We start from the raw sequence: 15,821 nt of genomic DNA, 5'->3' as shown, positions 1-15,821 counted from the left end.
AAAAGTTGAAAAAATGAAGGAATATAGTAACTTATTTAATAGTATAATATTTATATATCGACAGTATAAAAATTTATACATACTCATTGTATCATCTACTGTTAGTGGCGAATTGAAATAAAATTTAGAAGGGACAATAATATTTAATTACAATTTATAATTGAGAATAACTGAATAACAAAAAATAAAAAAAAATATACATAATTGTTTCAAAGTTTTAAAATAATATATTAATTCTAAATAACAATAATAAACAATTATCGATATTAAATAAAAAAATAGATTCATTTAAAATTTCACTCTTCATTCTTTTAAAGACTTAATCTTATTGACAAAGTGAATTAGAAATAAAATTTTCAATTGTTTCCTTTTAATATAAAAAATTGTCATTGTATACAATAAATTAATTATCTTCTATTTTACTTGTAATTTTGTTTGATTATCTTCGTTAATAAAGATGATATTTATGTAGTAGCTAACCATAATATATACAACAAAAAACAACAATAATAACTTATGAGTGACAATAAATAACATAATAATTATGTATATAGTAATAAATATATGGTATATATATATTATTAATGTAATAATTATGTGAATATATAAATATAGATTTAATACAAAAGTAATTAATTTCAAAATTAAATTTTAAAATTAATACATTAATAATACCCCATACTCACCTAATTAATACCCATAAATATGTGTGAGGATGAGGATAAGTAATATCTATAACCATATATCGTATGCATTGTTATCTTTATGTAAATTTTTCTCTCATAGTCGGACTACGAACAACATTATAATATTCTAAATCACGTTAAATTTAAAATACTATTAAATTTTAGGATTATTGGCAACATCGTTACTCCATACCATTCAAAATTTCCACAATTTCATGGTAGGAAGACTTTAATTTAAAAAAAATCAAGTTCACACAATTTTTTAAAATTAAGAATCACTCCAATATTGAAATGTGAGAAAAATGAATAATTTATGATTTTTTTAACTATTTAATTAAAAAATGGACCCTACAAAATTATTTTTGCTACATGTATCTCAATTATGTGATAATTACTTTGACCGGTTAATTACACATATATTCCTCTCTCTATATATTGCTCATGTCTCTATCTCTTGTCCAAGCAAAACAAAAACATTATAGTGGCCATGTCTTACAACATGAACTTATTGTGTTCAAAACTCAGAAATTCCAATGTAATTTTCTTCACTCATCTTTGTGATTTTCTTATATGCAAACGCACATTTTCTTATAAGTGCAGTTTTATTATTCATGAATACACTTATCTTTCTTTTTTGGTTTCAAGCTTTTTGCTAACTGAAATTTTGTCCCTAAACCTGTTATCTGAGATTTTTTGTAATTCTATTATTTAATCATGTTTTTTTTTCAATACTTAGGCTGCTTCAGAAATCAAACAAAAGATTTTTTGTTTGTTTGTGTGCGGTGCAATTTTTTATTTTTTAAGTATATCAAACACACCTAACATATATAAGATGATGAAGAGTGATGTACTTAAACTATTTTGTACACAGGTTATTGTTGGTGTGATCTCAATCATTGTGATATTGGTATCAGAATGCGGTGCATTGCAATATCAAGCAATGAATTGCAGAAAGCACAGTGCAGTTTTAACAGATTTTGGTGCTGTTGGAGATGGTAAAACATCTAACACAAAAGCTTTTAAAACAGCCATAACAAATCTCAGTCAGTATGCAAAAGATGGTGGTGCACTTCTTGTTGTACCACCAGGGAAATGGTTAACTGGAAGCTTTAATCTCACAAGCCATTTCACTCTTTTTCTCCAAAAAGATGCTGTCATTCTTGGATCTCAGGTATGTATAATTATATTTTATTAATTTGTTTCTTCTTCTCTTTTGCAGAAAATTACCATAATATATGTCCACTCTCATATTTTAGTATTTTGCATGAAATTTGTTAATGAGAGCAAGAAATACTATGATTTTGTTTATTCATTATGATATTATATCATGTCCTTAAACTTTTTACTGGGGTATGATCTACCTATCAGCACTTGCATTTTATCTTTTTATCTTGGAATGGCTATTACTTATATGATGAGATTAACAGGATGAATCAGAATGGCCTTCACTTCCTATTCTACCATCATATGGAAGAGGAAGAGATGCACCTGCAGGAAGGTTCAGTAGTCTCATTTTTGGAACTAACCTCACTGATGTTATTATTACAGGTAACTAATTAGAACAATTAATAATCTTCCATTAGTTGGTGTTCAAATCAAAGTTTGTTGACCTATCTAAATTTGATCTTAAGGTAACAATGGGACAATTGATGGCCAAGGAGCTTATTGGTGGGGCAAGTTCAAAAAGAAGGAATTAACACTCACTAGGCCATACATGATTGAAATCATGTACTCTACTCAAATCCAAATATCAAATCTCACTTTGGTCAATTCCCCATCTTGGTTTGTCCATCCAATTTATAGCAGGTTTGGTAACATATATGCTTCATTTTTCTATTATTCTAATCCTACCATTATGCCTTTTTAACTATTCTGATTAAGATTTATATATCTTCAGTAACATAATAATTCAAGGGCTCACCATTCTTGCACCAGTGGACTCTCCCAATACAGATGGGATAGATCCAGGTAATATATCTATTATTCTTCCATTATATACTTATATATATATATATATATATATATATATATATATATATATATATATACACTCTTGATGTATAACATAATGGAACAAAAACAAGAGGTGAAGTTTATTTGAAAAGATAATAACCAATGAATCATGTAAATCCTAATGCCTAGATTTATGTAATAGAAAGTTGGTTAACTTTCTACCTTATTTGATAGTTTTCAACATGATTATATATTTGCAACCTATCTAGCGGAAATCATATTACATTTTCAAAATAAATATATTAGTAGGAGCAACTTTATTGATTGATAATCATTGTCTAATAATCCTGGAATTATTCCTGTTTTTTTTGTTCTTGGCAGATTCATGCACTAACACTAAGATTGAAGACTGCTACATTGTGTCTGGTGATGATTGTATTGCTGTCAAAAGTGGTTGGGATCAATATGGAATTAAAGTTGGAATGCCAACCCAACAACTACTTATTAGGAGGCTTACTTGTATATCTCCAGATAGTGCTATGATTGCATTAGGAAGTGAAATGTCTGGTGGAATCAAAGATGTTAGAGCTGAAGATAACACAGCTATCAATACTGAATCTGCAGTTAGAATCAAAACTGCAATTGGTAGAGGAGGATATGTTAAAGACATTTTTGTTAAAGGAATGACTTTGAAAACCATGAAGTATGTATTTTGGATGACAGGTGCTTATGGATCTCATGCTGATTCTGGCTTTGATCCCAAAGCACTTCCTGAAATAACTAGAATAAATTATAGAGACATTACTGCAGATAATGTTACAAAATCAGCAAGACTTGATGGAATTACTAATGATCCTTTCACAGGAATATGCATTTCTAATGTGCAAATCAAAGTGAGTGCAGAAAAAAAGAAACTTCAGTGGAATTGCACAAATATTGCTGGAGTCACAAGCAATGTCACTCCTCAGCCATGTAGCTTGTTGCCCCAGAAGGAAGGACAAGACTGTCCTTATCCAAAGGACAAACTTCCCATAGAGAATGTTCAGTTGAAGACTTGTTCCTTATAATAATAGAATACTAGCAATTCTCTATTGTTGCCAGTTGTTGTGGTTACCAAAATAAAACGAATTGAAATAGTTATTGGCCATATATATTCTTCTTATCATCATAATGTTGTATGCACATATTCATTCTCATAACTGAAAACTTGCATGAATTGAGCATAACAACAACAATATAAATATTTTAGACTGAAATCAATTTCCAAAGTGTAAAAGGAGGCCTTCACAATGAATTTCATTGAAAATGAAAATTACAATATAATTTTAATTTTAATTCCAAAACTGAAATCCAGAATCAAAACCTAATAAGAACTGTAGGAGAAACATAAAATACATATAATGAACATAACCAAGAATGCTAAAACCTAACTAATATGCTGTATAGGATTGTTGAATATCTTAATATGCTGTACATGCAGAAAGCTTGATATTAACCTAAATAACAACAACAATTACCGTACAACAGTAATTCTCCCTGGAAATTCATGATTATCAACCTTAGGAATTACTTAAGGTAGTGGAAGTTTGGTTTACCTTATTCATCTGATAGGATGCTGGAAAATATTCTTAACAAAACCAAAAAATGGATGCATGTAGAATATCACATTGTCTCTTACTTAAAGAAAAGAGCTTTTGCTTTGATATATCATGTTCAGATGCATTGGCCTCACCAAGTGCAAGAATATAATGCAGTACTAGAAGGGTTATTATTGGCAAGAGAAAAAGGGTGTAGCCAAATATTGTTGGAATTACAAGCATATTAGCATTTCTAATAATAGCATATTAGCATTTCTATATTGTTCCCAATAGTAGTTTTGACAAAAATAAAATGAAGTAATAATGTATATTCTTCTTATCATCATAATGTTGCATGCACATATTCATTCTCATAATTGAAGACTTGTAGCATAACAACAATATAGTTTATATGGTATTTTCCTTATCATGACTGATTAATAACAAAACATACATTGGAATATTTGAATCCTAAATCAGTGATAAGTTAATTAAGTAATCACGTTTTCATTTTGAATTTCCGATTTTTATTTAGTGAGTCATTATATGATCATAAATGGAGGAACTCGTTGCTATGTGCAATGCCACTTTCACACTAGTTAACCAGATGTACTTATTTGAATACAACTAATAAAATCTTATTAATATATTAAAATTTAATCATAAATGATAATAATAAAAACATAAATACATTTATATTTAAATGTCACCTATTTGTGTCATGTTTTCCTCACTTTTAATGACTTGGTGATAGACCAATACTTTTATCTGTCCAGAGATACATACAACATGTTATATTTAGAGATAAATATATTTATATTTTTTTATACTATTAGTTATATTTAAATTTTAATTAGAATTAAATATTTAATGAGTTGACAACAATTTATTAATCGTCTTCATATTCATATTATACAAGTCTTTCTCTCAATTTCCATGTTCCAAATTTCCAAGCCTTGGCCACTTGTTGCTCTAGAGTGGTCTGTCGCCAGACAAGCCTAATTGCAGTGTTTCCCCCCGTTTCCCACACATGATTGTTTCTTTTTCTTTTTAAAATATGTATCATTATTTATTCTAAGTCAATTAAAATATTAATTTTTTTCTTTATCTCTCCTATTTTGAACGTGCCACGTTGCTTCCTTGGTCTGTCTTCTTTTTCATTTGTTTTTCTTTTTCTTATTTTGCATGTTTTTAATATAAAATAATTGTTTATTTTAAATATAAATATTAAATAATATAATATAATAATTAATCAAATAACAATTATTTTATCTATGTTAATTAATAAATAATAAAATATTATGATTAGAAAACTTAATAGTTGAATAATTTAATATTTTATTTTACTCTCTATTTTGAATCCATAAATCTTGTAGTTATTACTATTAAACTAATGCAATATCTTTTTATATTAATTCTCTTCTAATTAAAACAATTTCTTAAACAAATTAAGAAATAAATTATTCTAAGAATATATTAGTGAGATTACAGCTCTATTATATTTTTTAAAGACAAGATGTATTAGTACTTCAAATGAACTATTTTAAGAATCTAATAATGAGAGGTTGACTAATTTTATATTAATGTTAATGTATAAATTTTTTATTCTTAAAAATCCACGTTCATACATTTCTTCTTTGATCTCTAATTAATTAATCAACCACATATTTTTGTTTCCAAATATGCATTTATTTATGTTCCTCTCTATATATATTACCAATGTCTCTGTCTTTATAGTAAGAAAAAACTAGCACATTACATAGCCATGTCTCACACCATGAAACTTTGTCCAAAACTCAGAAATGCATATGTAATTTTCTTCATTCTGAGTTCCACTTTATATACAAACACACACGTTGTTTTGATGGATTGTCACATGCATGTGTTTACACTAACTCTCTTTTTCATGTGTTTTGGTAACCGAAATTTGGTTTTGTATTTCTCAAATAAACTTGTTCATTGCGATTGTTTCATTAGTTAAGAATCAAGATTTCGTTCAATATTTACTTATTTAGGTTGCTTTTGAAATCAGACAAAAGATAAATATTTTGTTTTGTTGTGCTATACATTACTCCCTCCATTCCTTTTGTTTTCAGTAGCAAAATTGTTGTATTTCATTGTATGTAAAAGGATAAATATGTCTACTGATTATGTTATATGCATATGTCTTATTAGGCATGATTATATTTTCTTTTGTTTGTGTCATTTGACTTTCCAATATTAGAGAGAATCAAGATACTAAGAAGTGATGATAACTTAATCTTGTTTTTTACAGGTATGTGTGATCTCAATTATTGTGATATTGGTATCAGTTGCAGAATGCAGTGGGGTTCAATATCAAGCAATCAGTTGCAGAAAGCACAGTGCAGTTTTAACAGATTTTGGTGCTGTTGGAGATGGCAAAACATCCAACACAAAGGTTTTTAACAATGCAATAAAAAATCTCAGCAAGTATGCAAATGATGGTGGTGCAATTCTTATTGTACCACCAGGGAAATGGTTAACTGGAAGCTTTAATCTCACTAGCCATTTTACTCTTTTTCTCCAAAAGGGTGCTGTTATTCTTGCATCTCAGGTATGTATAATCAATTTTTGTTTAAAACCATTCTACTTTTGTAGAGAGATTATCAAAATATATGGACAGTCATGGTTTATTTATTTTAGAAGTGATAATATTTGTATATAAGTAAGAAATATGAAAATGATTTTTGTCTCATTATATCTTGTCTCTAAAGTCTTTAGATCATTAAGATTTCTATGCACTTTTACATCATTAAGATAAATAACTTATACTTTATTTTCCTCTATTAATTGCATACATGTTGATGACATTAACAGCATGAATCAGAATGGCCTTCACTACCTGTTCTACCATCTTATGGAAGAGGAAGAGATGCACCTGGTGGAAGGTTTAGCAGTCTCATTTTTGGAACTAACCTCACTGATGTTGTTATTACAGGTAAAAGATTAGTCAAATAATTGATAGGTCAATATTAATATTTGCTAAGTTAATTATAATGTGACTAAATCATTTATGAATATTATAAGGTAACAATGGGACAATTGATGGTCAAGGAGCTTATTGGTGGGGCAAGTTCAAAAAAAAGGAATTGTCACTCACCAGGCCTTACATGATTGAAATTATGTACTCAAATCAAATCCAAATATCAAATCTTACTTTTATAAATTCCCCATCTTGGTTTGTTCATCCAATTTATAGCAGGTTTGGTAACATATATATGCTTCATTTTTCCATTTTTATAATATTAGCATTCTTGCTTTTTTCTCTCACTATTCTGATTAAATTAAAACCTATATATTCAGTAATATAATAATTCAAGGGCTTACCATTCTTGCACCAGTGGACTCTCCCAACACAGATGGGATAGATCCAGATAATATATCTATTATTCTTTCATTATATACTTACATATTTATCCACTTATTGATGGAAAGCACAAGAGCAAAAACAATAGGTTAAGTTTTATTTGAGGAGATAATAACCAATGAATCATTATCATGTCAATGTTATTGCTCAAAAGTTGGTTATCTTTCTACCTTATTTCATTGTTTTCAACATAATTATATATTTGCAACCTATGTAGTGGAATTCATATTACAATCATTATCTAATAATACTGCTTTTTTCTTGTTGGCAGATTCATGTACTAACACTAAGATTGAAGACTGTTACATTGTGTCTGGTGATGATTGTATTGCAGTAAAAAGTGGTTGGGATCAATATGGAATTAAAGTTGGAATCCCAACCCAATATCTAATCATTAGGAGACTTACTTGTATATCTCCAGATAGTGCTATGATTGCATTAGGAAGTGAAATGTCTGGTGGAATAAAACATATTAGAGCTGAAGATAACATAGCTATCAATACTCAATCAGCAATTAGAATCAAAACTGCAGTTGGTAGAGGAGGATATGTTAAAGACATTTTTGTTAAAGGAATGACTTTGAAAACCATTAAATATGTATTTTGGATGACAGGTGCTTATGGATCTCATGCTGATTCTGGCTTTAATCCCAAAGCACTTCCTAAAATTACTAGAATAAATTATAGAGACATTACTGCAGATAATGTCACATATTCAGCAAGACTTGATGGAATTACTAATGATCCTTTCACAGGAATATGCTTATCTAATGTGCATATCAAAGTGAGTGAAGAGAATAAGAAACTTCAGTGGAATTGCACAAATATTGCTGGAGTTACAAGCAATGTCACTCCTCAGCCATGTAGCTTGTTGCCCCAGAAGGAAGGACAAGACTGTCCTTATCCAGAGGACAAACTTCCCATTGACAATGTTCAGTTGAAGACTTGTTCCTTCAAATAGTGTCACATATATATATTATCGATATAAAGATTTATATATGACCAGTATATATCAGTGCATGTATATTTTTCTAATGAAATAAAATTATTTTTCGCTTATATATATATATTTTCCTATCATCATATGTTGCATGCACATACTCATTCTCATTACCAAAGACTTGCATGAATTGAACATAACAACAACAGTAGTTGATATGGTATTTTCCTTATCTGACTGATTAAGAGCAACAACAACAAATAAATATTTTTTGATGGAAATGAATCTCCAATTTGGGAAGGAGCCCTTCACAATGAAATTCATTGAAGTTGAAAATTACAATGATAGTATTTATTTGTAATTCTATAACTGAAATCCAAATTCAAAACCTAATAAGAAATGTAGCAGAAAAAGAAAATACATATAAATAACACAAAATAATTACCTAGGGAAAATTTACTTCACATGGGCACATTGAAAGAAAAATTATAGTCTTTTGTATACCTTTTTTTAGAAATTACCTCTTTAGTCTGTATTTTAGGGGAATTGTGGCTAGAGAGGTTGTTTTTTCGTCTGAGGCAGATTTGGCAGATTCATACTCTATGGGTAATTGACTTATGTTTATGTGTTGTGCCATAGGTCCATTTGTCAACTGCCAAAAGGTGTGGTAGGGTGTAGGTAAGGTGTAGCACGTGGTAGAGGCCTATGTGGTTTACGCAGCGTGACAATCTTAGTCTTATGTAGGGACTAGTGAGTGTAATAGTTGCATATTAGAGATGGTCTTGTACTATTTTGTCGCTTCTGACCAATCAATGGTATGTATTGTTCAATTGTCCGATCGAAACCTAAAAATGCTCGATCTATGCTTGTATCACCGAGTTTCACTTCAATAGTTGTTATCTTTGTCCAATCTTGACGTGTACCAGGGAACTTGATTGGAAAGAGTTAGTATAAAGAAAGAGAAGTATTGTATAAACTAACATGAATACAATTTACTTTCCTTTTTGGTTACAACAAAGGACACTTTCTATGAATGGAAACTGACCCAAAGAAAAAAAAGAGAGTAAAAAACATTAATGGACTCATTTTGCCCTTTTTGCGTGACCGGTTGACCGTTTCACGTGGTACTCATTGGTTTGGAAATTCACCTTCATTGATTCTCCAATGATCTCTTTTGACTAATTAATCACACCCATATATTTTTTTTTCAATATCTGCATCTATATTCCCCTCTCTATCTATATATATTACCCATATCTCTGTTTTTACTACAACAAAAACTATCACATTACAGTGTCATGTCTCACATCATGAAACTTTATCCAAAACTCGGAAATTCCTACGTAATTTTGTCCATTCTTTGAGTTTTTCTTACATACAAATCCACATGTTGTTCTAAGAGAAAAACTTATATAGAGACTAAACTAACACATCATATTTGAAGATATATATATTTATGTTTGTCAATACTATTATTTAGTAATAAATTTTAATTAGAATTGAATTTTGTACAGGTGATTGGTGTAATCTCAATTATTGTGATATTGGTATCAGTGGCAGAATGCAGTGGGGTTCAATATCAAGCAATGGATTGCAGAAAGCACAGTGCAGTTTTAACAGATTTTGGTGCTGTTGGAGATGGCAAAACATCTAACACAAAAGCTTTTAAAACTGCTATAACAAATCTCAGCCAGCATGCAAAAGATGGTGGTGCAATTCTTATTGTACCACCAGGGAAATGGTTAACTGGAAGCTTTAATCTCACTAGCCATTTCACTCTTTTTCTCCAAAAGGGTGCTGTCATTCTTGGATCTCAGGTATAACCGAATGTAAAATCTATGCACTGACAGTTTAAAGATTTATACGCATGAACTCTGTTATCGACCATTCATTTGAATTACTTTTTTCTTAAAAGTCAACAATAATTAAATATCAATAGTGAATGATACAATAACAGTATATAAAACTCATATATCGGTCGATGCATGTATCTTTTTCTCTTACTTATATGATGACATTAACAGGATGAATCAGAATGGCCTGTACTATCTGTTTTACCATCTTATGGAAGAGGAAGAGATGCACCTGATGGAAGGTTCAGTAGTCTCATTTTTGGAACTAATCTAACTGATGTTATTATTACAGGTAACTGGTGTTGACTTCATTTTGATGTGTTCATATCAAATTATTTGACCAATCTGAATTTGATCTTAAGGTAATAATGGAACAATTGATGGCCAAGGACCTTATTGGTGGGGCAAGTTCAAAAAGAATGAAATGACACTCACTAGGCCATACATGATTGAAATTATGTACTCTACTCAAATCCAAATATCAAACCTTACTTTGGTTAATTCCCCATCTTGGTTTGTTCATCCAATTTATAGCAGGTTTGGTAACATATATATGCTTCATTTTTCCATTTTTATAATATTAGCATTCTTGCTTTTTTCTCTCACTATTCTGATTAAATTAAAACCTATATATTCAGTAATATAATAATTCAAGGGCTTACCATTCTTGCACCAGTGGATTCTCCTAATACAGATGGGGTAAATCCAGGTAATATATATGTACTTGTTGATGGAAAAAATTGCAACACAAACAAGGGATAAAGTTTATTTGAAAAGATAATAACCAATGAATCATGTAAATGCCAATGCTCTACATTTATGTAATAGAAAGTTGGTTATCTTTCTATCCTATTTTATAGTTTTCATCATGTTTTTTATAAATGTATTAGTTGGAGTAACTCTATTGATTGATAACCATTGTCTAGTAATCCTGGAATTATTCCTGCTTTTTTGTTCTTGGCAGATTCATGTACTAACACTAAGATTGAAGATTGCTACATTGTGTCCGGTGATGATTGTATTGCTGTCAAAAGTGGTTGGGATCAGTACGGAATTAAAGTCGGAATGCCAACCCAAAAACTGCTTATTAGGAAGCTTACTTGTATATCTCCGGATAGCGCTATGATTGCATTAGGAAGTGAAATGTCGGGTGGAATAAAAGATGTTAGAGTTGAAGATAACACAGCTATCAATACTCAATCAGCTGTTAGAATCAAAACTGCAGTTGGCAGAGGAGCATATGTTAAGGACATTTTTGTTAAAGGAATGACCTTGAAAACCATGAAGTATGTATTTTGGATGTCCGGCGCTTATGGATCTAATGCTGACTCTGGCTTCGATCCGAAAGCGCTTCCTAAAATTACTGGAATAAATTATAGAGACATTACTGCAGATAACGTCACATATTCGGCAAAACTTGATGGAATTACTAATGATCCTTTTATAGGAATCTGCATTTCTAATGTGCATATCAAAGTGAGTGAAGAGAATAAGAAACTTCAGTGGAATTGTACAGATATTGCTGGAGTCACAAGCAATGTCACTCCTCAGCCATGTAGTTTGCTGCCGGAGAAGAAAGGGCATGACTGTCCTTATCCAAAGGACAAAGTTCCCATTGACAATGTTATGTTGAAGACTTGTTCCTTCTAACAATAGCATACTACCATTTCTATATTGTTCCATGTTGTGGGTTTGACAAAACCAAATGAGATGAAATAATTTATAATGATATCTATTCTTTTATCCTTGCACATACTCATTCTCATAACCTCATTCCTATCAACTAAATATGACAAATGATCTTAAGATTAAAACATACTCTAATATCACATCACATTTTTAGGGACATACTAAAAACATTTCTTATATAAAATGTCACCCATGCAAAAGTATCCAATATATATTCTCTGGATTTGAACCTCTGCATAACCTTATTCACCTATAGATTTGGAGCATCTATCTACAATTAATTATTCAACTAATCCAAACCAAAACCAGAATTCTTACCAAGATATCATCAATAAGAAAGGATTACTATAGCTCTTCTTATATGCAAACTTTTTTAGAAGGAGGGGAAGGGGTAATTGTGCCTCAAAATATGAAGATTTATTAGGGAATGAAATGTATAATGTAAGAGGGAATTGGAAATGCAAAATAAGAACTTTGAAAGTGGTATTTGCAGATACCATTGCAAATTTTCTCTAGAACAATCCCTATGATCATTGTTATTAATACCATAGTATAGTTGTACAAGAGAAAATACAAAGAGAAAAAATATGGGAAAAAATGAATATCCCTCTATTCTAATTGTGTATATAAATAGAAAAGGTTTCAGATTCTCACTCTCACAATCACACTAACTTGTTCCCCAAGCTACTTTTCTTCTTTCTTTCTCCTCTTTTCTGTTAATCAACATTTACCTTCTTCTTCATTGTATCGTTTAGCACCATTCTTCTCAGCAGAAAATGAGCCTCAAATGTGAAACTACCACTTTCTTGCAACCCTCTACCTCAGATCATAATCACAAGTAAACATTCCTTCATTCATTGTTATTTTATTCCTTTTCTTGATCCCTACAATAACACTCTTTTGATACTCTTTGATTATATATAAATGAGTCAAATTAAAGTTGATGCTTTTGTTGCAATCAATGTTGAAAATGAAGTCTTTTGATTTGGTACTGCAGGGGGTCAAAAACTTCATATACAATACAGTTTCTTCTCTCTTTATCCAAAGTAGATACTATACTAAAACTACCTACGGAGTTTCACCTCTCAGTTTCATGGTATCAAATCTTCTTTACATTGCGGTTTTGATGCTTTGAATTGCTTCTTTAATTTGTTACCTTTTTATTCAGCAGTGCATTTCAAGATGAATCCGGTCTTCTATCGTCGCCTTCTTTTTGTGCTCCGGGTGTGTAATGTTCACCTGTTCATCATTGCATACTGCTGTTTTTGTTAGACAATCTTTAAAAAAGAATTTACGCTTTGACGCAGATTCTAGATGTTACAAATTTGTGCCTCAAAATTCTCATGTAAAGGTTCCAGATGATGTTAATCATTTACTGCATAGGAGTGATGAACCATATCTGCCTCCATGCCGCTACAAGGTCTGATTTTAGCTTTATTGAGAAAATATAAGAACAGATTATCAATAAATATGGTATATGATGAGAGTAGGTTCGGAAATTGTCGAGTGAATAGGGGAAGAGGCTGGGAGTTCCCTTGGTATTTTGGAATTTGGACCCCTCTTCTGTTATTTCATCTCGATGTTTTATCTTTTGTTCTCTTCTGCTGTTTTACGTTTTGTGCTTCATGTATTCAAATTCTGGAAACAGCCTCCAATCTCGTCACTCTTTTTCTCCAAAAGGGTGCTGTCATTCTTGGATCTCAGGTATAACCGAATGTAAAATCTATGCACTGACAGTTTAAAGATTTATACGCATGAACTCTGTTATCGACCATTCATTTGAATTACTTTTTTCTTAAAAGTCAACAATAATTAAATATCAATAGTGAATGATACAATAACAGTATATAAAACTCATATATCGGTCGATGCATGTATCTTTTTCTCTTACTTATATGATGACATTAACAGGATGAATCAGAATGGCCTGTACTATCTGTTTTACCATCTTATGGAAGAGGAAGAGATGCACCTGATGGAAGGTTCAGTAGTCTCATTTTTGGAACTAATCTAACTGATGTTATTATTACAGGTAACTGGTGTTGACTTCATTTTGATGTGTTCATATCAAATTATTTGACCAATCTGAATTTGATCTTAAGGTAATAATGGAACAATTGATGGCCAAGGACCTTATTGGTGGGGCAAGTTCAAAAAGAATGAAATGACACTCACTAGGCCATACATGATTGAAATTATGTACTCTACTCAAATCCAAATATCAAACCTTACTTTGGTTAATTCCCCATCTTGGTTTGTTCATCCAATTTATAGCAGGTATGGTAACATATATGCTTCATTTTTCTATTTTTATACTCTTAGCATTCTGGTTTTTTTACTATTCTGATTAAGGCATATATATCTTCAGTAACATAATAATTCAAGGGCTTACCATTCTTGCACCAGTGGATTCTCCTAATACAGATGGGGTAAATCCAGGTAATATATATGTACTTGTTGATGGAAAAAATTGCAACACAAACAAGGGATAAAGTTTATTTGAAAAGATAATAACCAATGAATCATGTAAATGCCAATGCTCTACATTTATGTAATAGAAAGTTGGTTATCTTTCTATCCTATTTTATAGTTTTCATCATGTTTTTTATAAATGTATTAGTTGGAGTAACTCTATTGATTGATAACCATTGTCTAGTAATCCTGGAATTATTCCTGCTTTTTTGTTCTTGGCAGATTCATGTACTAACACTAAGATTGAAGATTGCTACATTGTGTCCGGTGATGATTGTATTGCTGTCAAAAGTGGTTGGGATCAGTACGGAATTAAAGTCGGAATGCCAACCCAAAAACTGCTTATTAGGAAGCTTACTTGTATATCTCCGGATAGCGCTATGATTGCATTAGGAAGTGAAATGTCGGGTGGAATAAAAGATGTTAGAGTTGAAGATAACACAGCTATCAATACTCAATCAGCTGTTAGAATCAAAACTGCAGTTGGCAGAGGAGCATATGTTAAGGACATTTTTGTTAAAGGAATGACCTTGAAAACCATGAAGTATGTATTTTGGATGTCCGGCGCTTATGGATCTAATGCTGACTCTGGCTTCGATCCGAAAGCGCTTCCTAAAATTACTGGAATAAATTATAGAGACATTACTGCAGATAACGTCACATATTCGGCAAAACTTGATGGAATTACTAATGATCCTTTTATAGGAATCTGCATTTCTAATGTGCATATCAAAGTGAGTGAAGAGAATAAGAAACTTCAGTGGAATTGTACAGATATTGCTGGAGTCACAAGCAATGTCACTCCTCAGCCATGTAGTTTGCTGCCGGAGAAGAAAGGGCATGACTGTCCTTATCCAAAGGACAAAGTTCCCATTGACAATGTTATGTTGAAGACTTGTTCCTTCTAACAATAGCATACTACCATTTCTATATTGTTCCATGTTGTGGGTTTGACAAAACCAAATGAGATGAAATAATTTATAATGATATCTATTCTTTTATCCTTGCACATACTCATTCTCATAACCTCATTCCTATCAACTAAATATGACAAATGATCTTAAGATTAAAACATACTCTAATATCACATCACATTTTTAGGGACATACTAAAAACATTTCTTATATAAAATGTCACCCATGCAAAAGTATCCAATATATATTCTCTGGATTTGAACCTCTGCATAACCTTATTCACCTATAGATTTGGAGCATCTATCTACAATTAATTATTCAACTAATCCAAACCAAAACCAGAATTCTTA

At 30.8% G+C, this 15,821-nt stretch overlaps 2 protein-coding genes across 3 annotated transcripts; both read left to right on the top strand.

Annotated features, from left to right (window-relative positions):
* On the top strand, window positions 1,161-12,141 carry LOC109346778 (probable polygalacturonase). 2 transcript variants are annotated; one of them, XM_019586563.1, is made up of 6 exons: window positions 1,161-1,221; window positions 1,558-1,857; window positions 2,114-2,234; window positions 2,318-2,492; window positions 2,584-2,654; window positions 3,021-3,768. In XM_019586563.1, the coding sequence occupies exons 1-6, from the start codon at window positions 1,174-1,176 to the stop codon at window positions 3,704-3,706; spliced, it is 1,401 nt and encodes a 466-aa protein (XP_019442108.1). In that variant the 5' UTR covers window positions 1,161-1,173; the 3' UTR covers window positions 3,707-3,768. The 2 variants fall into 2 exon arrangements, with proteins under 2 accessions (XP_019442108.1, XP_019442109.1); XM_019586564.1 differs by lacking the exons at window positions 1,161-1,221; window positions 1,558-1,857; window positions 2,114-2,234; ... (1 more) ...; window positions 2,584-2,654; window positions 3,021-3,768 and adding exons at window positions 9,794-9,886; window positions 10,058-10,360; window positions 10,568-10,688; ... (1 more) ...; window positions 11,035-11,105; window positions 11,361-12,141.
* On the top strand, window positions 13,493-15,560 carry LOC109344771 (probable polygalacturonase). The gene is made up of 6 exons (XM_019583520.1): window positions 13,493-13,505; window positions 13,734-13,789; window positions 13,997-14,117; window positions 14,188-14,362; window positions 14,454-14,524; window positions 14,780-15,560. The coding sequence occupies exons 1-6, from the start codon at window positions 13,493-13,495 to the stop codon at window positions 15,463-15,465; spliced, it is 1,122 nt and encodes a 373-aa protein (XP_019439065.1). The 3' UTR covers window positions 15,466-15,560.

The sequence above is a fragment of the Lupinus angustifolius genome, chromosome LG04, assembly GCF_001865875.1.
Source record: "Lupinus angustifolius cultivar Tanjil chromosome LG04, LupAngTanjil_v1.0, whole genome shotgun sequence".
NCBI lineage: Eukaryota > Viridiplantae > Streptophyta > Magnoliopsida > Fabales > Fabaceae > Lupinus > Lupinus angustifolius.
The sequence above is the reverse complement of the archived record's forward strand: the minus strand, read 5'-3'. Positions and strand labels throughout refer to the sequence as shown.

Excerpts from the sequence above, each read along its gene's own strand:
- LOC109346778 (XM_019586564.1), top strand. The coding sequence starts at position 9,842 with ATGTCTCACATCATGAAACTTTATCCAAAACTCGGAAATTCCTAC. Across the intron at positions 9,887-10,057 it reads CAAAACTCGGAAATTCCTAC|GTGATTGGTGTAATCTCAAT; the intron begins GTAATTTTGTCC and ends AATTTTGTACAG. Across the intron at positions 10,934-11,034 it reads GTTCATCCAATTTATAGCAG|TAATATAATAATTCAAGGGC; the intron begins GTTTGGTAACAT and ends CTATATATTCAG.
- LOC109344771 (XM_019583520.1), top strand. Across the intron at positions 13,790-13,996 it reads CTGTCATTCTTGGATCTCAG|GATGAATCAGAATGGCCTGT; the intron begins GTATAACCGAAT and ends TGACATTAACAG. Across the intron at positions 14,525-14,779 it reads TACAGATGGGGTAAATCCAG|ATTCATGTACTAACACTAAG; the intron begins GTAATATATATG and ends TGTTCTTGGCAG.